Genomic DNA, 27,012 nt, shown 5'->3' with positions numbered 1-27,012 from the left:
TTTCCATAGAAATGGGTTGCCAGTAAGAAGGTGGGTTGGGGTTGTATGGGTTAATTGGGGTTAGGGTTTATCAGTCCTCGTCCACACAGATTGTACCCCCCCCATCCCACCACCCTCCTGGTCTCCAGGGTACGCCTCTGAAAGAAACCAGCCTCCTGCTGTTTACCATGTATCCCTCCACAGGGCTCGCCTCTCAGAGAGAGAAAGGTGTGTGTGTCACAAAGGTGTGTGTGAAGTGGTGGTGTGAAGTCATCATACACATGATGGGCCCGGCCTGCACATTTACACATGCACGCAGCACAGACATATAGACCACCAAGTCTCTGATGTATTTGGTAAATGTGCAATACTCTCATGTAATGTTAGCTAATGTCAATGGATGTCAATGGATGTCATAAGGTGAATGCACCAATTTGTAAGTCGCTCTGGATAAGAGTGTCTGCTAAATGACTTAAATGTAAATGTAAATGTTAAATGTCAATTATTATTATATATTAATCATCCAAAATGTTTATAGTGTGACCATATCTTATTCATGATATCATAACACTGTGAAATCACAACATCTGTTGTCCGACCTATGTTTATTTTTTTATGCAATGACCCAACAGTGTCCTCTAGTGTATGGATCATTACAGTAGTTCTTAGATTGTATCACAAATTCAGCATTTCACCTCATAAATAAAGATTGGGGGAATATTTTTCCCTCTGCTACAAATGTTCCAATATACAAATAATTCCTGTTTATTTCTAGTTGTTCGTTTATGAACATATTTCACATATTTTATTTTTTTACCTCTTAATTTCTGACTACTAGGCAACAGCTTGAAGAAATGAAATACCAACTTTACTATGTCTTTGAGTTCACTAAAACTAGCCTAAAAGTGTTCCAGCACTAAGTATTGAAAACATGATAGGTATAGTTATCTTGTTTGGGTTTGAGGCTGAAGCTGTAGGTTCCAATTCACTTCCTGTGGCAGAAGAACAAGGAAGAGAGACTCCCGATAAAGAAGAGGAACAGTCCTATTCCCAGTAAACTGTAGCCCACCAGACGAAGAGTATCAGATCTCTCTTCGACGGACACTGCCAGAAAAAACGTCAGAATATATTAACTCCACTATATGTACAGTTGATCATCCTATACATCATGTAGCCTCGTACAAACCATCCTGAGCCTTTTTCTAAAATGTGTTATTAGATTGGAGAACACATTAGGAGGGATCTTAGACCATTCCTCCATACAGAATCTTTCCAGATCCTTGATATCCTTCGTCTACCCTTATGGACTGCCCTCTTCATTTCAAACCACAGGTTTTCAATGGGGTTCAAGTTTGGATATGAGATGGCCATTACAAAATGTTGATTTTTTTGGGGGGTCAATGAACAATTTCTTGATGTGTGCTTGGGGTCATTGTCTTACTGGAAGATCCACCTGTGGACAAGTTTCAGCCTCCTGGCAGAGCCAACCAGGTTTTTGTCTAAAATGTCCTGGTACTGGGTAAAGTTCATGATGCCGTTGACCTTCAAAATGTAATGACTCCCTCCCAATGTGTTCTCCAATCTCCTAAAACCTTTTAGGAAAAAGGCTCAGTGCCGTTATCCTCGCAAGGTGAGGTATTGAAAGGTATTAAAAATGGGTGACAATCATTTTGACCCCTATCCTTTTGAGAGAAAAAAATATTACAAGTTACACCATCTCTTTTAGGTGAGCAATTGTATTAGTATAAAATAATATACTTTCCCATTTATTTATAGCTCTGTATTTGCATGATTTATTTTATATATTCTTTTTGCTCATCTTTATCAAGGGTGCCAATCATTTTGGACTTGGCTGTCTATGAAATTATCAGTAGCCTAGTCATCACATTGTCACAGTATAGCTTATTTTGATGCAGTCACACTTTGAAATGTATTTACTGTACCTTTGTGTGATCTAAGCAATGGTCCACAGGATGCTTTTGCTGTTCCAATTAGATTGGAGAATCTTTCTGTCCGCCCAAAGCAATCCTGACAAAGGAAAAGATTATGGAAAGAGAACAGCATTGAACTACACTGAACAAAAATAGAAACGCAACATGCAAATATTTAAAAGATTTTACAGAGTTACAGTTCAAATAAGGAAATCAGTCAATTGAAATAAATAAATGAGGTCCTAATCTATAGATTTGACATGACTGGGAATACAGATATGAATCTGTTGGTCACAGATACCTTTAAAAAATGTAGGGGCGGGGATCAGAAAACCAGTCAGTTTCTGGTGTGACCACCATTTGCCTCATGAAGCGCAACACATCTCCATCGCATAAAGTTACTCCATATTGGCGGGAACTGGAACATGCTATTGTACATGTAGATCCAGAGCATCCCAAACCTGCTTAATGAGCAACATGTCTGGTGGGTATGCAGGCCATGGAAGAACTGGGAAATGTTCAGCTTCCAGAAGTTGCGTACAGACCCTTGCGACATCATGCTGAAATATGAGGTGATGGCAGTGGATAAATGACACAGCAATGGGCCTCAGGATCTGGTCAAGGTATCTCTGTGCATTCAAATTGCCATCGATAAAATTAAATTGTGTTCGTTGTCCGAAGCTTATGCCTGCCATACCATAACTCCACCATGGGGCACTGTTCACAACGTTGACATTTACCATCTGCCCGGTACTGTTGAAACCGGGATTCACACGCGAAGAGCACACTTCTCCAGCGTGCCAGTAGCCATTGAAGGTGAGATTAGCCCACTGAAGTTGATTACGAAGCCGATCTGCAGTCAGGTCAAGACCCTAGTGAGGATGATGAGCACGCATATGAGCTTCCCTGAGGTGGTTTCTGACAGTTTGTGCAGAAATTCTTCGGTTGTACAAATCCACAGTTTCATCAGCTGTCCAGGTGGCTGGTCTCAGACAATCCCGCAGGTGAAAAAGCCGGATGTGGAGGTCCAGGGCTGGCGTGGTTGCACATGGTCTGCGGTTGTGCGCCGGTTGGATGTACTGCCAAATTCTCTAAAACGACGTTAGAGACGACTTATGGTAGAGAAATGAACATTAAAATCTCTCACAACAGCTCTGGTGGACATTCCTGCAGTCAGCGTGCCAATTGCACGTTCCCCCAAAACTTGAGACATCTGTGGCATTGTGTTGTGTGACACAACTGCACATTTTAGAGTTGCATTTTATTGTCCCCAGAACAAGGTGCACCTGTGTAATGATCATGCTGTTTAAGCTTCTTGATATGCCACACTTGTCAGGTGGATGGATTATTTTGGCAAAGGAGAAATGCTCACTAACAGGAATGTAAACACGTTTGTGCACAACATTTGAGAGGGAAAGCTTTTTGTACATATGGAACATTTCTGGGATCTTTCATTTCAGCTCATGAAACATGGGATCAACACTTTACATGTTTTGTTTACACTTTTGTTCAGTATAATTAAACATTCTCCAAGTATAGCATTTTTCAAGAGCCTCTAGGTAGTCATATCAAAGGGGTTGAACACAGTGGTTAAATTGAACTGGAGATACCCGGATCAAAGCGAGAGCCAGGCAGAGCCAAGCTCTAGCACCTTATGGGAGTAGGATAAAAAGTAGTAACCCTAACCCAAACCCTAGAATAGTAATGCATTGTACTTACAGCAGTAACACTAACCCTAATTCTAACCCTAATCTTGGCATAATCCTTTTATTCAACCTGCCAGAGTTTCCCCACCTCCAAATACCCCATTTAACCCCTGGTTGGACAGTAAATCTAGACATCAAAGTAAATACTGTATATTTGAGTAGTACAGTATGCATAAATCTGGACAGATGCTCCCAGGCTGGCAGGTGGCCGAGCCAGTCTCGATACAGATCTGAATCTGGCAGTGCAGGTAGATGACATTTAGGTTGATGTAGGAGAAGATGCGAAGAGACAGGCGAGACTTGCTGGAGTTGCCGTTCTCCATGACTGTGGTGTATGTGTTTGGGAGGGGACAGCTGATAAGAAAGAGAGAGAGATTACCGGCACAAAGCTTAGAAAGTACCCAAACACATCTGAATCTTCAAGCAAATGTCCATCCTCGGTTGGACAATACATATAAATGTTATTCTATTATATGCCACGGAATGAAAACCTAGCATCTTAGCTAACTATAATAGGGCACCTTCAAAAGCAATTGTAGTACAGACCTGTTTTCCAGAAAAACATAGGTTGTTGGTTCTAAGGGGTTGGCTGGTCTGGGTGGCCCAGCACTTGTTGATGACCACTTTGATCTGGGAAACCGTGGAGTCAACGCTGACCTCGACCACAACGTCCTCCTCAGGAGACAGGCTGTAGTTCTGGGGTAGGGATGACATTCCATTCAGGAGCTGAAATGTCACGTAGAACGTCCCTGAGCCCATGACAGCATCATTGATCATATCATACCTGTCAATACACCATAAGATATGATGGAAATGAATAGCTAAATATATCATGTGACCATAGTGACATAGATAAGGTAACCATGGCGCCTAGCAGAGCGTACCCTGCGGTGCTGTAACCAGAGGAGATGATGATGCTCCTCCTGAAGGTACACATGATGGGGACCTTCAGCCATACTGTGGGAACCCTTGTAGTGTCATCAGGCAAGTTGTACAGATTCACCTGAGCAGTGTAGTGAGTGCTGTTCTGAAGGTCAAAAGTTAAAATGGGAAATTAGTTATTTTATTTTCTAACAGACCATGAGGACAGTTCAATCTAGTTTGGTCATCCAACACCTGCACCTACAAGATACCATGGTCACAGGCTTCATGTTTTTAATGTATAGAATAAATGGTACATAAACAAGGACATTTTAACCTGTTAAATCCAGGTCTGTTTTGTGCATTATAGAATAACCTTTTATTTAGCCAAAATATAAAGAGACTATGCTCTTTGTGACACAAGGGGGCAGTATGTAGCACCCTCTAGCCACTGACTGACAAGTTTACTGACTCACATATAACATTTACATTTACATTTAAGTCATTTAGCAGACGCTCTTATCCAGAGCGACTTACATAGACAACCTGGTGGTCCCGGGCTCCCCCAGGAACACCATATCGATACAGAACTTAGTGTGGACACCCGTTCGACGTAGTGTGCTGCAGCCCAGAGCTCCTCAACTCACTTGATCCACCAACCTCATCCTCCCAGTGACTTGGATTACAGGCACATGCCACCGCACCCGGCAGACACAAGAGAGAGAGAGAGAGAGGGAGGACAGAGACACGAGAGAGAGAGAGAGAGGGAGGACAGAGACACGAGAGAGAGAGAGAGAGGAGAGAGACACGAGAGAGAGAGAGGGAGGACAGAGACACGAGAGAGAGAGAGAGAGAGAGAGAGAGAGAGAGAGAGAGAGAGAGAGAGAGGAGAGAGAGACAGGAGAGAGAGAGAGAGAGAGAGAGAGAGAGAGAGAGAGAGAGAGAGAGACACGAGAGAGAGAGAGAGAGAGGACAGAGACACGAGAGAGAGAGAGAGAGAGACAGAGACACGAGAGAGAGAGAGAGAGAGGACAGAGACACGAGAGAGAGAGAGGGGACAGAGACACGAGAGAGAGAGAGGACAGAGACACGAGAGAGAGAGAGAGGACAGAGACACGAGAGAGAGAGAGAGAGAGAGAGAGAGAGAGACAGAGACACGAGAGAGAGAGAGAGAGAGACAGAGACACGAGAGAGAGAGGACAGAGACACGAGAGAGAGAGAGAGAGAGAGAGAGAGAGAGAGAGAGAGAGAGAGAGAGAGAGAGAGAGAGGAGGACAGAGACACGAGGAGGACAGAGACACAGAGAGAGAGAGAGAGAGAGAGAGAGAGAGAGAGAGGACAGAGACACGAGAGAGACACGAGAGAGAGAGAGAGAGGACAGAGACACGAGAGAGAGAGACAGAGAGAGAGAGAGGACAGAGACACGAGAGAGAGAGAGAGAGAGAGAGAGAGAGAGAGAGAGAGAGAGAGAGAGAGAGAGAGAGAGACAGAGAGAGAGAGAGAGAGAGAGAGACAGAGACACAGAGACACGAGAGAGAGAGAGAGAGAGAGAGAGAGAGAGAGAGAGAGAGAGAGAGAGAGAGAGAGAGAGAGAGAGAGAGAGAGAGAGAGAGAGAGAGAGAGAGAGGAGAGAGAGAGAGAGAGAGATAGAGAGAGGAGGAGAGAGACACGAGAGAGAGAGAGAGAGAGAGAGAGAGAGAGAGAGAGAGAGAGAGAGAGAGAGAGAGAGAGAGAGAGAGAGAGAGAGAGAGAGAGAGAGACAGAGAGAGAGAGAGAGAGAGAGAGAGAGAGAGAGAGAGAGAGAGAGAGAGAGAGAGAGGACAGAGACACAGAGAGAGAGAGAGAAGAGCTGTGTGTTACACTCGTCCCAAGCCACCGTCAGCTGGACGTGGCTACTGTTCCCTCCGTTCACGCCACACTCCTGTCTCCCTAGGAACAGGGAAGAGTCCCCAATGTGCCCCGACCACAGGAAGTCCCTGGCCACTGTCACCGTGATGGCACTGGCCCTGCACTCCACTGAGATGGCTTCCGTATAAGAGACCAGAGGAGCCAGAGATGTAGGAGTCTCAGGCTGCAGACTGGTTTTGATGAGACCGCTGGTCATTTTACATTTACATTTACATTTAAGTCATTTAGCAGACGCTCTTATCCAGAGTGACTTACAAATTGGTGCATACACCTTATGGCATCCAGTGGAACAGCCACTTGCATCTAAATCTTTTTGTAGGAACTTCAGTGATGGTTGAGGTTGTAACTTGCGCCATGGTTGTGATTGTGACTGGAGTTTTGGTTGAAACTGTGTTGTTGATTCTAACTGTATTGTTGACAGTGGTTATAACGGGTGCGTTCATTGTAGCTGCATCTGTATTGTTGGATGTAATTGAGGTTGTATTATAGGTGGTAGTGGTTGACACTGTATTGCTGGTTGTAACCGGAGTGTTTGTTGTGGTTGTGCACATAGGTGTGGTTGTGGACATAGGTGTGGTTGTGGACATAGGTGTGGTTGTGGTCAAAGGAGCTGTATGGAAACAAAAAAAAGACAATTACAGTTTGAACTGTAGTGAACTGATTAGGCAGTGTGAGACGAATACTCGAGTAACCATATCCAGATCTGAATTTAGACTATCAAAAAAGTGAAAGTGATTACTCCATTTTGTCTACCTGAACAGACCTGTCCCGGCCTAGAGGGGTTAGAGTCCGTGAATCCATCCAGACAGAGACAGCTGTAGGAGCCCCAGGTGTTAGTGCACTGGGCCCATGGGAAGCAGTCCATGTCCCCTGTACTGCACTCATCAACATCTGTTAGAAACAACAACAAAAATATGCCATTGAATATCAGGTTAACAGTTTATGCAGATTGGTATCACTAAATGTGCTCTCCATATAATGCTAACAGAGTTATCTTATTTCATATTCAACCTATATTTAAGCAGGAAGTCACATTAATTCAAATAATAATTTTCAAGAAAGGCCCATTGGAGAACCTGGCACATTATCTTGTACACATCCTTTTATCAAAGTCTACGTATTCTTACAACTGTACAAGGTTAAGACAGCGTTACCATCTATGCTGGTGTTGTTGCTGTCGACAGTGTATCTGGAGCTGTTCTGTAGGGCCTGCATCAGAACAGAGGACACTTTCAGGATGTCCAGGGACTGACTGGGTGTGAAGATGATGGTGAAGTTCACTACTACACTGCCGGGGGCCAGGCCTGTGATCTGAACCCTCACATCTCCTGAGTTTACCAGGGCCAGAATATCAGGAGGGAGAGACTGGAGGATCTGTGGGACAGGTAGAGGAGACAGTGTGTTCGTGTCTGTCATTTGATAGAAACTACAACATGTAACAACTACAAAACATGTTTAAGTGTCTTTCATTTATTCCATGTTCTATAAGTGAGGACAATGACAACATTCAAACATTCAACATTTGTAAACATTCAAAAAACATTTGTCAAAGCAGCCGTTGTGTGGAAGTCTCCTACCTCTTCCATAATACTACGACTAAGATTCTGATACATCTGGCTAGTAGGGTCCAGCAGGGCATCAGTGAACTGCACATTGGTCAGGTGAGCTGTTGCTTCAAGTGTCTGTGCAGCTGTGAATTGGATACACACATCCAGCCAAAGCACTGTAGTCACTAGAACAGTTTCATATCTGCTATAAGAGTCAGCATAACGTGAAAGTGCTCTCGTAAGTGAAACCAAATCATATTGCTGTGTCAGTGTGTAATGAATAATAGAGGGCTTTCCTCTTGTCCTTGTTCAGATGGCTTTGGCTAGCAGCATAGGGCACACCATATCAGCCTCCTTATGCATAAAGCACAAATAGCTCAAATGTACTGCATCAGTTTCAGTATGCACACATTTGAAGTGATATTGACATAACAAAACTGAAAAAGATGACAGAAAGTTGACATTTTAAACACATTCTTTACATGGAACTTACCAGTCTTAACCAGCAGGCTGGCCCCCTGACTCCCATAGGGACAGGAAATGACAGTAACGTTGTGGAGAACCCCAGGCTTCAACAATGTCACCTCCCAGACTGACAGCCCCGTCTCCCAGCGTCCCCTGACCTTTGACCCCTCCATCAGCACCACCAGAAAGCTAAACCCGCTCTGGGATTGGTCAGTCATCCAGGACACGTAGAAGGATGAGCCAGTGACACTGGAAGCCTGCAGGTTGGTGATGGGGGCGGGGTCTGGGGGAGAAGGGAGACAGTAATCAATCTCAACTTCTATGAAATATAATTTTATCAATTATCAATGACTTTGTGGGTCTATTTTTTTAAAATTAGGATTATTAAAGATGTATGTGGAGCACTTTGGAGAATATTATGCAAACAGCCTCAGGGGTTCTTAGAAACAGCAGGGGAGACATTGGGGAATTTCTATCAACAAAATATTAGAAGTGATATTTAAAAAAGTCCATATGCTTAAAACTGTTGCCGTTGTACAATGTAAAATGGGTGTGTTATTGATTTCCATACAGCATGTGGATGGAGATGGTGGTGATACACTCAGTGACACCACCAGAGTGGGCTCCAGGCTGGTTTGTGGCATAGTGCTGGTCTGCTGGTGATGTGTCTGCCTTGCAGTTCAGCATCAGTTCAGCATCATGCTCCTGTTTGTGGTTGTAGCTATGGCTGTTGGGGTATCAGTAAAGCTGGAGACCCAGGACTGACCCAGGACTGACCCAGGACTGATAGCTGGTATGAGTGGCATTACTGGGCACGAGTGAGGTCACAGGGTCAGCAGCTGAAAAGAGAATGAACAGTTTGAGTGTTACCTACAAACTTTTACATCTTTCCATGAATTTCATATAACCCAGAGTAAGTACACACCACTCCCTGTCCTTACCTTGGCAGTGTACCCCTTTGTTGTTGGGGTTGAGATCAATTAATCCTGGATGGCAGGTGCAGCTGTAGGAGCCCTCTGTGTTGGCACAGTCTGCCTGACGTGAGCAGCTGCTGAGAGCGGCATGGCTACACTCATTCATGTCTGAAAGGACAGCAGCATAATGTGTAGTAGATACTGTGTACAGGATATACATTATTCAGTGTGTGTGTCTATTCGTTTTGTGTGTGTGTGTGTTCACACTGGTGTGTGTTTTTGTGAGTGTGTGTCAACGGCCAGTTTTCCATTTCCAGAGGAAACATGTCACAGATGAGTGTAAAGAGGAAGTGGAGGCAGAGTGGGACACCGTGGTGTTACTGAGTCAGCTTTTCCTGAGCAGGGTTTTCAGTAACAAGAGAACAACTCTAACACACACATCATTATATCCACCAGAAAACCCTGTGTGTTTTACGCCCCACAGTACAGTACAGTATCCCCTTACCTTCAACTGACACTGAGGTGACTTCTTCAATGTGTATGAGAAGAAGGTGCAGCTTTGTGGTCGTGTTGGACAGGGACAGAATTTCAGGGGAACTAATCAGCAGAGAGGAGGAGGTTCTAAATGGCCATATAGGCCAGGATCTGATATAGTATACAGAGACGTCATAAGAGTCCAGCGCTCCAGTCACCTGTAAGCCAATACAGAATGGTCATGGCCTATACTGGGCACATACGGTGAGAAATATAGGGACCATATAATGGACCATCATTGAGAAGAACATAGGGAGATACAGGAACCTACCACAGAGTGCAGCAGCCTTGTGTGGTTCAGGATTCCCCCGTCCATGGATATCAGCCACTGGTAATCTATCTTCGCTGTCATAGTGACGTGAAAGCACCAGCTTCTACTGCCTTAGTGAAATAATTAATAATACTAGTATGTTTACAATATAATTTTCTGTGACTGTACTATACAATGAATATACATATGAGGAGCGGCACCCGAGAAAGCATTTTCCACCACCATTAAATAAACACCAAATTATGGAATTTCTCATGGAAGAATGGTGTCTCATTCCTCCAATGGACTTCCAGACACGTATAGAATCCATGCCAAAGAGCATTAAAGCTGTTCTGGTTCGTGGTGGCCCAACACCCTATTAAGACATTTTATGTTGGTGTTTCCTTTATTTTGGCATTTACCTGTATATCTTTGATCACTATGAAGTTGATCTCGGATCTGTACTTACCTGCAGACTGAGGGTCAGTACAGAGAGAAAGGCCTTCTCTCTGGCAGCACTTTTTCCAGCCTGGGCAGTTTAAGTCCCATTCACACCCTCCACTCCTGGGTGCCTCCACAACACCCTCAGGACAGGACCCTGGCTTAGCAGTGAACTCTCCACTTCTGTTCATAGCAAACTATAACTGTGTTCTTGGTCCACAGCCCCATCTAGTGTTCTTTGTTAGCTGCTCCATATAAACAAGTCTCCATGACGACTGGTCCTGATAGTATTAGGGCAGGCCCATAGTACTGATGAACATTTCTTACACTTTTTAGATACTTCTGTGCTCTCCTAAACATATTTTCTCTTCATGTTGAACAACATGAGGAGGCAGCAGGGTAGCCTAGTGGTTAGAGCGTTGGACTAGTGACCGGAAGGTTGCAAGTTCAAAACCCTGAGCAGATAAAGTACAAATCTGTCGTTCTGCCTCTGAACAGGTGGTTATAACCCACTGTTGCTAGGCTGTCTTAACTGACTTGCCTAATTAAATAAAGGTTAAAAAATATATATATTTTTTAAATAATCCTAAAATTCAAGCTAGAATACTCACGTAAAGCACAGTAGCTGCCCACTTGTTCATAGCCATCACAACACCTCAAAACGTCTTTGATGACATTCATGTACTCAGTCCGATATGCCTTTTTGTAAACTGTGACCTCACACATCTTCCAGGGTAGCCAGCCACCACATGACCTCCTGACCATGTAAGAGATCTTATAGGACAACACTTTACTCACCACCGTGCTCTCATGTCGAGTACACAGGTGGTAGCTGGACATAGACAGGTCATATCCTGAAATACAGGAATAGTTATATTATATATCTAATGGAGACTATCCATGTTTTTATGTTTGCAGAATCTAAGACAAATGGGCAGGGTATTCCAAAAAAACAGTCACAAAAACATAATATTGGAAAATAAGTATTTGCAGATCAATGTTGCATAAATAACAGAATATATGAACTCAAACAAATAACAGGATTTCATTTCCACAACTGCGAGCATTCATAGGAGTGCCCACAGCCAAGGAGTGCCCGCAGTATCAATGCAGGTACAGTAAATGCAGGTACAGTAAATAATTTGCATAGGGCTTCTTGTACATATTTACAAAGATATATCATGGAACATGGTAATAAACAGTAGAGCATACACATTATCATATTGATTGTGTCATAATTTAATTTGGCTTATTTTCCTACCTTCAAACAAAGTGTTGTATCCCCTACAGAGGTCCAGAAAGGCCATGGCCAGACAGAGAAAGGACATCCAACTCATCTTGAATACATAAAATATGGCATGCATTCAAGGACCTTGCTGCACGTCCATTTTCAGAGCTGAGTTGTTGGTAACGGTTCTGAGTTTCTTTCCCCTCATCATCCACACCCCCTGATCACCTTCTCCCTTGCTCCCACAGTCCCAAGTGTAACACACTGCATGGCAATATGTAGAATCTAGATGGAGAGATTCTACAACTACATGGAGAGGGTGTATTCATTCACATTTGGTTCAAGTGCCATTTCTGGAGTCAAATTGATTCCTTTGTATGTTCCTATGTTTCTGTATGTTTTGACAGAGTATTTCAGGGATTTAAAACTACTGTTAATCCCTAACTGTGGCAAATTATCACCCCAAAAAGTTATAATATATAACCATACAAGCATTTGTACACATTTGTAGTTTTGCTTTTGTGCACTGGTTGTGTTATGACCTGCCATGGTACTGCCAGTGCCAGCAAACAACATGGTGGCTGTGAGATGAGATGGGAAACAATGGTATCTGTGAGATGAGAGCAGCAGTGTCTGTCCCAGGTGACTTGGTTTCTACTCAGGTCCCCATGGCAGTGTTTACTCTCATATCCTCACTCATCTCCTCACCCACAGCCTCCGACAGGGAGGCAGGCAGGAGGGGTATTGATTTTGTCACATTTCCCTCAAAGACTGTAATAAAAAATAAAAAATATTCCACCCCTTCAGAAGAATATCTCTATATTCCTTACTGGCTTGGGGATGTTCTACATCTTGTAAATCTAATGTGATTTGAAATTTAACCATCAGTAATAGGAATGTGGTGGCTCAACCTGAGTGGCACAATAACCATTTGAAGGTGTCGGCATCACATTATTTAGTTCCACAGATGATGGTACTGGCCATCATCTGCAGCACCACAATCACAGTGCCTCACCCTCAGTTTTCAGGTTGTTCTATCCAGTGTATGCACATGCACTACATATGCAGAAATATGTGGAAACCCATTCAAATTTGTGGATTTGGCTAGTTCAGCCACACCCGTTAGTGACAGGTGTCTAAAACCCGAGCACAACCTCCATAGACAAACATTGGCAGTAGAATGGCGTTAATGAAGAGCTCAGTGACTTTCAACGTGGCACAGTCATAGGATGCAACAATTCCAACAAGTCAGTTCGTCAAATGTATTCCCTGCTAGAGCTGCCTAAGATCACCATGTGCAATGCCAAGCGTCTGCTGGAGTGGTGTAAAGCTCACCACCATTGGACTCTGGAGCAGTGGACACGCGTTCTCTGGTGCGATGAATCACACTTCACCATCTGTCAGTCCGGCGGGCAAATCTGGGTTTGGCAGATGCCAGGAGAACGGTACCTGCCCGAATGCATAGTTCCAACTGTAAAGTTTGGTGGAGGAGGAATAATGGCCTGGGGCTGTTTTTCATGGTTTGGGCTAGGCCCATTAGTTCCAGTGAAGGGAAATCTTAACGCTACAGGATACAATGACATTCTAGACGATTATGTTCTTCCAACTTTGTGGCAACAGTTTGGGGAAGGCCCTTTCGTGTTTCAGCATGACAATGCTCCAGTGCACAAAGCAAGGTCCATACAGAAATGGTTTGTTGAGATCGGTGTGGAAGAACTTGACTGGCCTGCACAGAGCCCTGACCTCAACCCCACTGAACACCTTTGGGGTGAATTGGAACGCAGACTGCAAGCCAGGCCTAATCACCCAACATCAGTGTTCGAGCTCACTAATGCTCTTGTGGCTGAATGGAAGCAAGACCCTGCAGCAATGCTCCAACATCAAGTGGAAAGCCTTCCCAGAAGAGTGGAGGCTGTTAAAGCAGCAAAGGGGGAACCAACTCCATATTAATACTCATGATTTTGGAATAAGAAGTTTGACGAGCAGGTGTCCACATACTTGTGGTCAAGTAGTTTACCTTAAAGTATTCACATATACACACAGATTGTACATACATGTCAAAATGAGGCAATAGCAGTGCCACACCTTCCATGGATCATCCGGGTTGCCAGAAACGGTACTACATACAGTATGAGCCCTACAGACGAATAACCATATGTGCCTTTTACATTTTCAGATTAGTGATGTTTTCAAATGTCATTATCTGCTGACTGTAACATCAAGAGTTGTTGTACAGACATAGAAGTAAATAATAATAATAATAATAGTAGCAGTTGTGTCCTTTCAGATGATGTGTAACATTTAACTCCAAATGATTTAGATTGTTTATTAAAATGCAACTACATCAGCTGTTTTAAATAATTCCAAATGAAGATACATTATATGGTTCTTCATTTGTAAGATTCAAAGACTTTCCAGGAGGTGGCAAGTAGACCACAGCATCAAATGCCTTCTTGATATATGCAATGAAAGAGAGCAGACGTTTTACGTTTACATAGGCAGCCTAATTCTGATAATAGTTTCAAAAATTAGTATTTTGACCAATCAGAGCAGCTATGAAAAAGATCTGATGTGATTGGTCAAAAGATCAATTAGTGGAAAAAATATCTGAATTGGGCTGCCTGTGTAAATACAGCCATAGTGATGTGATGTCTTATAATCACACCTCTCTAATTAGTTTCAGTGGTACAGTGGATCTGGTTACAGAGAAACACATTCATCCACCAATGTCAAATGCTGATTTTACCTAATGCTTTCCTAAAATGATTGTTGTCATTCATTAGATATATAAAAATAAATTAACATAACTAGTAATAAGAGCAAAATACATTATGCATTTCCATTCAGTAATTCCACATAAATCAATAGTAGGCTATCTGTCTATGGTTTTAGAGAATCACATTCTCGCCTACAGAATATTGATACTTTGCCACTGAGACAGCAATGTTGATCTGATAGGAATATGTTGTTGTTTTTTATGTTAATTCGTATAGCTTCCCAATGAAATGTTTAAGTCTCAAAGAACGAAAATATGACCTGCCACTTTAAGAGGTTTAAATTTACCTGTCACGTCCTACATTCCCGCCTACGGGTATAAAGCAGCCTATCAGAACGCAGCACACGTGACGAGCGCTGTATTTGATGACCTCATCCCTGGAGTGGGATGACGTCAAGTTCAAGATGGATGGAATCACGACTACCACACACTCAACATAATTCTGATATAAATTCTTGTTCGTGTGCTCCGTGGGAACAGAACGAAGACATAGGGGTAAGTTTAGAAAGCCATAAAACTACTTGGTTTAGACTATCTGGCGGTAGTGCCTTATATTGAAGTCTTCTTTGGAGAAAATGTTTTTTTTTCCTGACGTAACTCAGAGGGGGTTGTTTCTTATTTTTATAAGCCTCACGAGCAACTGCCCTATGTGTGCTGTAGATGCTGCGTCTGCGCTGTAATGAGGGCGAAAATACAGTAGCGGGTGTGTGCGCGCACACACTCACTGACCACGCACTCGTTTCTCGAGGACTGGGGTTTGATTGTGTTCCATTGAAAGTCCTGAATCATTCTCAGAATGCGCATTTCGGATGCAACTTTACTCTTTCGGAAACATTGTAACACCAAGTGATCATGTGATATCACTGCCAGCAACAGTAACAAACAGACCACGCAATGCGTTATTTGTTTACATTTTCATTCACCAATGTATACCATAACGAGGAAGATACTTGCCAGAGTGATAAAACCAGTTTCATTTTTAACGTACGTGTCATCAGGAATTTAAGCCACGTCTCGCATATGATCTAATGCTTGCTCCCCTGACTTCCCATCAGACACATTCTATGGGCGCGCAGCGTTATAAACTTTTCTGATATGGAACGTGTCAGACACGTTTATTTATCATGTGAAATTGATATCCGTGTCCACAGTTATGTGTGTGTGGAACGGAATGAACGCTGCCTGCGTCCCTGCTAAATATGACCCCATGGCATGCCATGTCTTCTGATTTAAAGACATGATGTAATCGAAATAGAACCTATAAATGCGCATGCGTCATGTTATTTGCGTTTTACCACAGATAGGCCTCGATACATTAACTCCTACCAGTAGCTGATTGATCTAAACTACTCAATTACATTTAACTTACTTTTATTCAAAATGATATGTGTTTTGGTATTCGAAAATGAAGGATTTATATAACGAGAAATAATAGTCTTTTCACTAATATATTCATAGCAATCAGTTGGCACAGACTGCATAGCAAAATAAATACAGTAGCAATAAATATACATGCTTTCATCTGTATCTCATTCATACTTTTCTGAAACATGGTCAAATATGAATTTGCCATAATGCTATTAGATTCTTATACTTATTGCAACTTTTCTGCTGTTATATTTCTTCAGATTTGATTTATTTGTTTGATTTTATGTATAGGCCTATACATTTTTAGGTAACTTTTTTTTACTGAAAACATGTGAATCAAAATGCGGGTCTTGAAATAAAAAGGATCTCCTTTTTGTTCTTGCCTTTCAGCCAGAATGGAGAGTCTGGTGCACTACAGTAATCCATCCCATGGCCTCTCTGTGCTGGGGGTGCTCAATGAGCAGCGCCTGAGGGGGCAGCTCTGTGACACAGTCTTGGTTGTGGGGGATCAGCGGTACCAGGCCCACAGGAGTGTGCTCGCCGCTAGCAGTGAGTATTTCCAATCACTGTTCACACGAAGGGAGTCTGAGCCCCACAAAGTGATACAGCTGGACTTCTGTGAGCCTGACGCCTTTGAGATAGTACTGAATTACATATACTCATCCTCCCTCTTCGTGGACAGAGGCAGCCTGGCAGCCATCCAGGAGCTGGGCTACAGCCTAGGAATCCCTTTTCTAACCAACATTATGTCAACAAGGCCGCATGTGTCCTACTGCATCTCCAGAAAAAGGCTGTCCTTCTCAGAGGACGATAACGACATCCAGCTGAGGAGTGTCATTGTGCGCCAGAGCCGAAGGGGTGATGCTCCCGGGGCCGGACGCTATGGTTCAAATGATCAAGGAGAACAGACTCAAGCTTCAGGACACAGCAAACCAAACGAATCAGCCAGGAACACTGCATCCAATCCCAGAAAATCAGCTGAAGCAACTGGTGAGGGTTCTGATGGCAAGCCCATCAGTTCATATGCCTCCATCTTAAAGGGGATGACATCACACACAGGGTCATCAGTAAGGCCACAGCTCACCTCCTCAGTCTCCTTCAGTGAATCTCCAACAGTCATGTTACAGTCTGATCTAAGCACTAAAGAAGAGGAGGAGGAGCAGAGGCTCTACAGATCCAAACCACAATTTCAGGGCCAGGTAGGGGAGCCTAGTCAGACCATTGACAGGAGTGGCCCACTCATAAAAAGCCTGCTGCGCAGGTCCTTATCCATGGACAGTCCCATCCCAGTCTTCTCCCCCACACTGGAGCTCAATAAACTGCAAGGCCGAGAACAGTCTGTTGTTAAGATGGTGGCAAATACAGAGGAAGAGATTCAGATAGAGCACAAACAAAGTGTGAAAGTAGTTCCGTCGCTTCTTCTCAAGTCAAGGCACCACAGTAGGCATGATAAAGATGAAACTCCAGGAAAGGAGTTCCATGTGAAGACTGAGCCTAGCAGCCCACTGTCTGACCCCTCTGAGATCATTAGGATCACAGTTGGGGATTCTCTACCAGTTAACCTCAAAAACAATGAAATTCATTTTGACCAAGACCCTACTAAGCCATTTTCTAAACTCCCTGGAAAGAGAAGGGTGAGGAGAGACAATCGAAGGTACCCATTCAAAAAGTCTAAAGGAGTGAACGAACATGATTTCCCATGTGAAGATGATGACAATATGTCAGAATTTGTACCTCACAACTCCAACATGGATGACAATGATGATGACTGGACTGATGATCCCAGGAAGAGCAAGATGTTTAAATGCTGGATCTGTTTGAAAGTGTTCAGATCCAATGCTGGATTGCACCGTCATGTTAACATGTATCACAACCCAGATAAGCCATATGCTTGTGACATCTGCCACAAACGCTTCCACACCAACTTCAAAGTCTGGACCCACTGCCAAACCCAGCATGGAGTGGTACAAAACCCTGCATCATCCTCCAGCTCATTCGAGCTGGATGAGAAGTTTCAGAGGAAGCTGATTGATATTGTGCGAGAGAGAGAAATAAAGAAAGCCTTGCTCATGAAGCTGAGGAGGAATAAGCAGGGTTCGCAGTCTCAGGTATTTGCCAAAAAAGGTGGCCTGAGGTCCAAGTCAAATTTGATATGCCCTTACTGTGGGAAATTGTTTGTGTTTCTCTATCAATTCAAGCAGCATTTGAAGACACACCCTGCGGAGAGAGACAACCAAGAGACTGAGAGAGAGAGCGGTCTCTGCCAAAAGGACCAGCCCAGTCAGAGAGAGAACACGGACACAGAGGTTTACTCCTGCAGGCTGTGCAATGAGAAGCTGTCCTCTCTCTTTGAGCAGGGAGACCACGAGAGGGGCTGTCGACACGCAACCGTGTGCCCTTACTGTGGCCTCCGATTCTCCAGCCCAGCGGTTAAAAAAGAGCATGAAGCACACTGCAAGTACAAGAAACTGACCTGCCTGGAGTGCATGAGGACCTTCAAGTCTTCCTTCAGCATATGGAGACACCAGGTGGAGGTTCACAACCACAACATTATGACTGTTAAGGAGCAGCTGAGCCATCAAGAGGAGAACAATGGAGAGGTATCTGACCACCTCGGAAGGCCTCTCCATACCCAGGAGTCTGTGGGAGTGGGGAGCTCCAGAGAGGACATCATCGACAGTGACTCCTCAGGTCCGCCTATGTTGGACTCTGAGGATTCTTCATCATTCGTGCCTGAGGACCTTAATGCTAGCCAGTGTCACAACGAACATCACGGCGAGCTGACCGTGAAGGATGAGCCCATTGAGGAGGCCGTGAGCGAGAGGGAGGACATGACGTCTGGGGCCTCCGTCGAGCCTGAGGAGCCAGGCGTGTGGCCATGCGAAAAATGTGGCAAGCTCTTTGGTGGCCACAAAGACCTGGAGCGTCACCAGGAGCTGCTGTGCCACATCAAACCCTTCATCTGTCACATCTGCAACAAGGCCTTCAGGACCAACTTCCGCCTTTGGAGCCACTTCCAGTCCCACATGTCAACCTCCGACGAACCTGGAACGAGAGAGGTTGATGACAGGCGCCCTTTGTCTCCCTCCCCCTCACCACCACCAGCAACTGGATGTCCTGCCCCACAAGTTTTTCCACCTAAACCAATGGAGGCAGATTCAGTGGTAGCTAAAGCTGTGGTCGCAAAAGAGAAGGAGAACCCTGGAAGCTCATCGTCAATGCCCAGGACCAAGAGGCCAGAGATGGACAGATCACACAGTAGCCCCCTACCCAAGATGGATAGTGTGGATAATTCCCTCACCCCTCAGGAATCAGAAACCCTTTTTTACCATGCCCCCACTCTCTCTGCCCTCACATTTAAGAGGCAGTACATGTGTAAGCTCTGCCACAGAACATTCAAGACTGCCTTTAGTCTTTGGAGCCATGAGAAGAGCCATAGTCACATTTAAATGTGTCTCACTCAAACACCTGTACTCTGTTTTGAGCCTCTGAGATGATACTTTATGCTCACAGCATCGTAAGAGATCAAATACAACTCAGCCGGCACAAGAAAGATTTTGAATGTATCTATTGCTGTTGGTAGTTGGCTTGCCTTCATGTTATCTTTTCCAGTGGCCATGTGTCATAGAGGTGAGAAAGTGAATGTCTGCAATGAACTGCTATTTGACTCATCAGCTCCTTACAATAGTTACTTTGCCTTTGATATTGGATTTACACAGTACTGCCCTATTTCAGATAACTCCCTTTCAGTTGGCTTTACCTATATAACTATTTTTTGGGATTCAAGAAAGTGCTTTATTTAGGAATTGCTGTACTGTACAATTCAAGAACAGTTACGTGCTTTTGCACATTGTGAATTTGTGTTGATTGATGTGTGAAGATGACATTATGAAGATGATATTAGTGGCCTCAGGCATCATGTTTATTGATATGCACTTTGCAATTCTGTTCAATATTTACATTACATATAATGGTCAAATTACATTGATTTAATTTCAGTTATGTGAATCTTTATTTTGGATCCTCTGCATTCTATTAACATTTCAGCTGTAATCTGTTTTGTACCATAAAAGTATGGTTTTCATATTGACTATTTGTGTTAATTCTTCATTCTGATTTTGTCATTGCCCCAATGATATTTCATGTAGATTATACAAATTAACAAGACCAAAGACCAGTTAGATTAGCAGGGGGATAAGAACTGGAAACGCATGCAGTATTTCAACTGACACTTTTTTTAGTTATTGTAAATCCTGAGTAAAATAAATCATTTATTGTTTAATTTTAGTTATCACTCATTAAATTACAGATTATCATTAGTGGATTATTGTGTAAAGAATATGGAAAATATGTACTTTTAAGAAAGGAGTTTTGTTTACGTTCTGCCCACTGGGTGTGGTGTATGGTAGATTTTGTTTTTAACTATGAATTTGGTACACAACAGCACACAAGCGACTTGTAGAGTGAATTTGAATGGATAAGAACATGGGTATTTTACTCTCTGTCGGCTCAATACTAGTATGATTAAGTGTGAAATAGTTTGAGGTTGATAAATACACAAGTAATCCTATGAACTGATTGCATGGCCTTAGCATATGCATCCTGAGACAATTTTACAATAGATCTGTTAAAATGAAGCACAGTCAGTGTTTTTGCATATTAACTTTTTTTACATGGATATTTAGAATGGTTTTACAACCAAGAGCCAATAAATGTACATGGAATCATGTAGTAACCAAAAAAGTGTTAAAAATATATATTTTACATTCTTCAAAGTAGCCACCCTTTGAATTTGTTAACACTTTTGCACACTCTAGTCACCTGGAATGCATTTCAATTAACAGGTGTGCCGTGTTCAAAGTTAATTATATATATATGTATATAATAATTAAGAACATGTGAAAACAAGACTGTTGCCCCTTGGGGGGGTTGGAAAATAATTCCCTGTCCTATAACAGAGTCAGGATTTAAAGTGTGTATTTTGGTTGTTTAAGTGTATACTTTTTGCTGTGGTGGTGATGGCTTCTTAATTACACATGGAAAAGGGATTTGAAATTCGGTGGTTAGGTTCAAACAAAGTATATATTTATATTTGTGCTCTGGATTTTATGCAAGATCATTAAAAAAAGAAATTGAGTGCAAAGAAATTAAATATAATTTTGTGTATATGGCAGCGTTTGTATAATTGTGTACCTATAATTTGTTTGTTTATGAAAATACATACTTTTAGTATTACTGTGCTATTTCTGCAATGATTAATATTTGTATGGTTGCTCTACATAAACAGCAGTTTAGTTTTTTTCTACAGTTTTTGTGCATGAATTTGTTTCTGTAATAAAGAGTTGATAATTCAGTAGCTGCCTTGATATTGAGTGTGTATATTGTTTGTATTGTGCTTATAAGAAACAAACACCCTTTAATTAGGGCTGGGAATTGCCAGGGACCTCGCGATACGATATTATCACGATACTTAGGTGCCGATACGATATATATTGCGATTCAATACTGTGATTTTATTGCCATTAGATATATTAAACATATTGCTCACCATATGTCTGCTGCAGAGGGACAAGAGAGAGCCATGAGAAAACAAGTTTTTATCAGGCATGGAAATAAGTGCTGAAAACAAATTGGCTCCCTATTTAAAAAGATGAAGTTTTGGTGCAGGTACACCCAATTAACGCCAAAAATATATTGTTCTATTGTCCAAACTATACGATATATCGTCAAAAATAATATCCCTAAATATAACTGTAATGATTCCCCCCATCACTACCTGGAATCATGATTGATTTCAGGAGAAGTTGGTATGTGTTTAAATGCACAAGACAGAATCACAAACATCAAGTATTGCTGTTTGAGATTTGAATAACTTTTATTTAACAACTTATGGAAGGTTGAAACTGCTATCATGTTTGCACTAGTTGCACCATTATTAAGGCATTACCAAAGCTGTTACAGATAACAATGCAAAATAGATTAACATGAACTAATATGACAAAGAGAAATGGTGCCAAAGTTTTTCCTTGGACAAATGGTCACTGCCGTGGGTCACAGATATGTTTTTCAAACTGTTTCGCCACTTGGACAGTGGTGACTAATTTTTGGGCTGTGACTCTGGAAGTGAATTTGCTGTCTGCTCTGTGGCCCTTGAGAATATAGAGACTGGAAATGCTTTGCTCTCCCTCCATTATTGTACAAGGTCATCCTGTGAATGAAAAATACATGATTGGAGAGGAAACCTTTGCAACTTAGATGAGGAAAAACATCCACACAGCTGCATGGCAAATATTGCTTTTGAATATAGCATCTGGCCTCTCAACCTAAAAAATGCCTTGACTGTTTAGTGACTAATTCTTTATTTGAAGATTTCCTCAACATCTTTACAACTTCACCTGTCTGAAGCTGCATGTTTGGTATACAGTATACCACAGTTTCTATATTATATATATACTGGGTGTGGTGTATGGTAGATGTTTTTAATAATTAATTTGGTCCACAAATACAACAGCACATAAGCGACTTGTATAGAAGAGTGAATTTGAATGGTTAAGAACATGTGGATTTTACTCTCTGTCGGCTCAATACTAGTATGATTAAGTCTGAAATAGTTTGTATGAGGTTGATAATTACCCAGAGAGGCAAAATGGCGAGACTTCCTGGAATACTTGCGAAATAGACCTTACAGACCAGGTTTATATCAAAGGAGTGCCTATGAATTGAAGGCCTGCACATGTAAGGCGTTGGTGAATGCACCAATTTGTAAGTCGCTCTGGATAAGAACGTCTGCTAAATGACTTAAATGTAAATGTAAATGCAGTTCGGCACGAGATTACCTTTATACCTGATGACGCGTTTCTGTGCATGAACTAGCTAACATCGCCATGACATTGCCTATAAGTGTGATCTGGGATTTCTATTGTCAGTAGCGACACATCATTCAGGGCCAGAGCCCCACGTGTTTTGAACCTCACCTGTTTAGCTATGATTTTGGCTGTTTTGCATGTTGTTTTGGCATTAATATGTGTCACATATCAGTTTGCAAACAATGTAAAAAATAAATAAAAAATAATAATTGAGTTAATAAAGCCGCATACAAACATGGTCTCTTTTTGGCTTTCTTGAGTTTGGCAGCTCCAAAATGCAGGTGTTTCAGCCCAGCTCAGTGCTTTCTGCGTAGGGGTGGTAATGTTCTCTAGTTGCGTCGTAATTGGTTCAGTGTTCTGTCACTCATAGGGATGCCACGTTATTGCAAAATCTATGGGGAGAGCTCAAAAATTCAAGCCCAAGGGGTGCTGTCATAGAGTTACATTAGAAGTGCCCATGCAAGAAGGCTCAAAGTCATTGGCCACAGATAAAATGATGTCAAATCACAGTAGCTTTGATTGGACTGATCATGTCAACATCAACTTTCAAAATCTTAGTTAGCAAGCTACTTAGCAGTCATCATCATGAATCAAGTCAACAATCTACTGGCAAATCCTTTTAAATCGTTGTCATATGATGATAAATTATAGATAAAACGTATCGGTGCTCATCGACCATTGGACATTAACATTACACAACAAGTTGGAAATGGCAAATTCAACAATGAGTGGTTTGGAAAAATCAGTGTCTAACTGCAAGCATTGCAAAGCAATCACTAGCCTGCTATTCAGTGGAGTGGATGTGTGGTCCAAGTCTTTAAGAATCTCTTTTAAGGGTTTATTTTCCAAGCTTAAAAGGATAAACATTGGCCATGCTGTCAATCCAGCATGACTTCTGCCGCTTTCAAAACAACTAGAAACTCAGAACTGGAAAATCTCAGACTTCAGTGAGTTCAAGACAACTGGGAATTCGGAAAAAAAACAAGCTCTGACTGGGAAAATACGTTTTGAACAGTCATGCAACTCTGAATTCCAAGTTGGGAACTCGGGCCTCTTTCGAGAGCTCCGACCTGAAGATCACTAACGTCATGATTCTATCTTGTTTTTTCCGAATTCCCAGTTTTCTTTGAAAGTACCATAAATCCAGAGAATGCCAGACTTTTATGACAAAATTTGCCCACGAAAGACCGCCGCACCACCTTCCTGTTCAAGTGAGCATAGCACAATAAGGCAAGTCCAAAAATGTATTGTATGCTGCTGCATAAATGATGTAATATGCCAGGGAGATATGTATACTGTAGCTAAGAAAGTAATACTAAGTGTATGTTGTGTCGTAAGCTCTTAGTAGCCCATGTGCCCCACCCTAATAATTTGGGCCATTTCCCCTCATAATTTAGCCTACTGTTCTGACTTGGTGGTGCACATGTAACCTATAGCCTGTTTTAGAGAAATGTCATCATTGAATATTGTAAGAATTTCATTGTCTGCATATATGCCCCCTTTATTTACCCTATGGTTCTGACTCGGTGTATAGGGAGAATACTGTAAGAACGGCCCATGTTCTGAATTTTGTCACCGTACGTTTAAAAAGTGCTGAACAACTAGTTATATTGACTATGTCCGTCTTAACTCGCCCATTGTCTTAATCGAAATTACGATTGCCATTTACCCTCTCGTCGTCCCCTTATGCCATAGTTTGTACATCTCAATTGTTAGTAGAAACCACATTTGTTTAAGCCAGTCAGCCATATGTTTTTTTAAGGCAGTAAATGAGGCTGAATGAACTGTTTCACTGCCAGACAAGGCTCCGCTGATAGCCAGGAGTAAAATTGGTAAGGTGTTGGGGTAGCAGTCCCAACACCGTGTGTCACCGTTATAGTCCAATGAATGTATTGTTTAGTGTTGTGTAGTGGCTTTAATGACATGCATCTAAAACAAAATGTGAGGAGTTTGCCCCAACATTTACATGCTAAAATCGCCACTGTCTATTGTAGAAGAAGTTTCTGCTTATCTTCACACTGTACTGTCTTTGAATATACTGCACAAATCTGAACCTGTAAAGGAGAAGACAGACTAACACGAATGTCAGTCATCTGCAGTAAATCACCTGCTTGGTGTGGAAGAAGCGCAGCAATTCAACGTGTAGTCAGGAAATGGCGACCAATGTTCTGTGGTCAGACGCAATAAAATGGCCACCCACTGCGCAAGGCCGAAGTTCGCGTTGGTCTGTCTTTTCATTAATTAACATCAGTAAGCACAGAACCAGGTGGTTTTCTAGAATAACAAAGTGAAGTCAATTAGGATTATCAATTTTATTTTCAAAAGTGAAACACCTTTCTGCACATTATTTTCTAATAACAAAAGCTAATGTCATAAACATAAATAAGATAGTTACTTTACAATGACTTAAAGCAGTTATTAAATGAAAACCTGTTTCAGACAGACATGCTACTATTGCAGCACTTTCTTCATACAAAAACATAAAAGCTCAAATTGTACTATTGGATGTGAAAGGTCATGTTTCAGTGTTGACAAAGGCATTTTGTGAAAGAATAGGGATAGATAAGTAGGATCCTAAAATGACTGCTTACAAATGTGAATAAAGCGGATTAGACATTTGATGGTGGTACTTCTAGCGTACTACCAGTGCTTATAACTAATACTTAAGACACTCACAGGCCTGCAAATGCCGATGTCAATGAAGCAATTACATCCCATCGTCAATAAAGTACACAGCCTAGCCCCTGATCCATTTGTGTTGTCTAGTTAACATCCTATGGTCACAATCATAGGAGTTGGCAAGACAGCACAAACAGATCTGGAACCAGGCTACCCACAGCCATTTTTTACGATGCAAATCATCTTGAGGCTCCCTCACAGTGCTAAGGTGTCTTTTATCAGCCTTCTCATGGTGGTGCTTACTGAGGTGCCCAGCGTATCAGTGATCTGAAAAGTGATTTTGTACAGGTAAGGCTGTACGTCTTTGAGGCTGGTGTCGAACACATTGTCCACTTCCGACTGTGTGGGCATTTTGGGTAGGTACTCGTGCTGGTTGATCACCTCCACAATGTTGATCACCTTCTCGCCCAGCTTCTCGCCCACTTTCTCCCGGCAGATCTGTCTCTCCTGCTCGTTGGCCAGGTTGACGACGTTGACCTTAATGCTCCAGACCTCCCATGGAATACACTCATCCGAGAAAGGCCAGCGAGACTTCTTTTTCTGGTAGAACTCCAGTGAGATTTGTCCCATTCCATCAGTCCCGTTGCCCATGGCATCCTGTAAAGAACAACATAGATCCAGAGGTCAATGGATGCCAGTTTAAAAAAAAAAAATACAGCTAGCTACATGTTTTAATGTATAATTTCAATAGCCAAACAATCAAAATAATCACAGGCCTACCTTGAATTCGACCACTGCTTTCCTGATGACCCTGTCAAGCTCATCTGAAGACACACGAACAAAACTGAAATCAATATAGTCGCAGTCAATGTCCTGTGTGCCAACAGTGCCAATGGAGTAGGTGCCCTCTTTCTTGTAGTGAAATTTTCCAGTGCTGCGATGCAATAGGATAGTGTGCAACAGAGCCAGCATAGCCTCGTCGACCTGTCTTCCCTCCACCGACACCTCCAGAACCTCCGAACGGCAGTTCATGATGATCTGCTTCCCCACAGTGGCAGGTTGAATATATGGGGAAACTAGCAAGCTATTGAAACACACCCTTCAATGGTTGTTTACGTTCCATAAAACAGGGCTAAACATCAAAATGAGCTAGCTAGCGGACGTTAGATGCTACTGCTAGATAGCTATTGTGAGTAGTTAGCTATAACGCGCAGCAAACGTTATTTCCCTCGAGCAAGTTCGAAGGTTATCAAGAGAAGGCGCAACTTTCAGATTCACTTGATGAATATAGCTACATATGTTGTTGCTTGCTATCTATGTTCTTTAAATGTATTTATTCATAATAACTTGCTGACACAAAGTGTAATGTCGTCGTTCTTACTAGAGAGGAGGAGCCATTTCTGTAAACACAACACTGGAAAATCTACGGAATGTAGTTTGGTCCAATCCGAGCCTTGTATCTCTGCAAGGTAACAAAAAATGTGTATCGATAATAGCTCTGTAATTGCAGTTATTCCCGCATCAGAAAGCTGATTTTCTTATATAAGAAAATGTATTTGAAGATATAATTGATAGTTTCGAAAGACCCGCTAGAGGTTAAAATAGGGCGCACTTGTGGT

General features: G+C 42.3%; 3 protein-coding genes across 6 annotated transcripts; 1 reads left to right on the top strand and 2 right to left on the bottom strand.

Moving 5' to 3' along the window:
• Positions 1 to 3,837: 3,837 nt before the first annotated feature.
• Positions 3,838 to 11,106, bottom strand: LOC118391784 (uromodulin-like 1). Of its 4 annotated transcripts, none has more exons than XR_008060854.1 (13): positions 10,565 to 11,106; positions 10,117 to 10,226; positions 9,817 to 10,003; positions 9,339 to 9,479; positions 8,969 to 9,236; positions 8,426 to 8,680; positions 7,963 to 8,075; positions 7,540 to 7,759; positions 7,139 to 7,276; positions 6,641 to 6,995; positions 4,501 to 4,643; positions 4,163 to 4,342; positions 3,838 to 3,970 (listed from the first exon to the last, which is right to left on the bottom strand). XR_008060854.1 is itself a non-coding variant. In XM_052457895.1 (10 exons), the coding sequence occupies exons 5-10, from the start codon at positions 9,039 to 9,041 to the stop codon at positions 6,658 to 6,660; spliced, it is 1,137 nt and encodes a 378-aa protein (XP_052313855.1). In that variant the 5' UTR covers positions 9,042 to 9,236; positions 9,339 to 9,479; positions 9,817 to 10,003; positions 10,117 to 10,226; positions 10,565 to 11,106; the 3' UTR covers positions 6,147 to 6,657. The 4 variants fall into 4 exon arrangements, 1 of the variants encoding a protein (XP_052313855.1); XR_008060855.1 differs by having other exon boundaries at positions 4,163 to 4,312; XM_052457895.1 differs by lacking the exons at positions 3,838 to 3,970; positions 4,163 to 4,342; positions 4,501 to 4,643 and having other exon boundaries at positions 6,147 to 6,995.
• Positions 11,107 to 14,895: 3,789 nt separating this feature from the next.
• LOC118391170 (zinc finger and BTB domain-containing protein 21-like) lies at positions 14,896 to 19,998 on the top strand. The gene is made up of 2 exons (XM_035782272.1): positions 14,896 to 15,035; positions 16,299 to 19,998. Exon 2 carries the CDS (start codon positions 16,304 to 16,306, stop codon positions 19,355 to 19,357), a length of 3,054 nt encoding a protein of 1,017 aa, XP_035638165.1. The 5' UTR covers positions 14,896 to 15,035; positions 16,299 to 16,303; the 3' UTR covers positions 19,358 to 19,998.
• Positions 19,999 to 25,071: 5,073 nt separating this feature from the next.
• Positions 25,072 to 26,781, bottom strand: LOC118391169 (autophagy-related protein 101). Its single transcript, XM_035782271.2, has 2 exons — positions 26,174 to 26,781; positions 25,072 to 26,050 (listed from the first exon to the last, which is right to left on the bottom strand). The coding sequence occupies exons 1-2, from the start codon at positions 26,423 to 26,425 to the stop codon at positions 25,649 to 25,651; spliced, it is 654 nt and encodes a 217-aa protein (XP_035638164.1). The 5' UTR covers positions 26,426 to 26,781; the 3' UTR covers positions 25,072 to 25,648.
• Between the last annotated feature and the right edge of the window lie 231 nt (positions 26,782 to 27,012).

Source organism: Oncorhynchus keta, chromosome 12, assembly GCF_023373465.1.
Source record: "Oncorhynchus keta strain PuntledgeMale-10-30-2019 chromosome 12, Oket_V2, whole genome shotgun sequence".
In the NCBI taxonomy this organism is placed as follows: domain Eukaryota; kingdom Metazoa; phylum Chordata; class Actinopteri; order Salmoniformes; family Salmonidae; genus Oncorhynchus; species Oncorhynchus keta.
The sequence above is the reverse complement of the archived record's forward strand: the minus strand, read 5'-3'. Positions and strand labels throughout refer to the sequence as shown.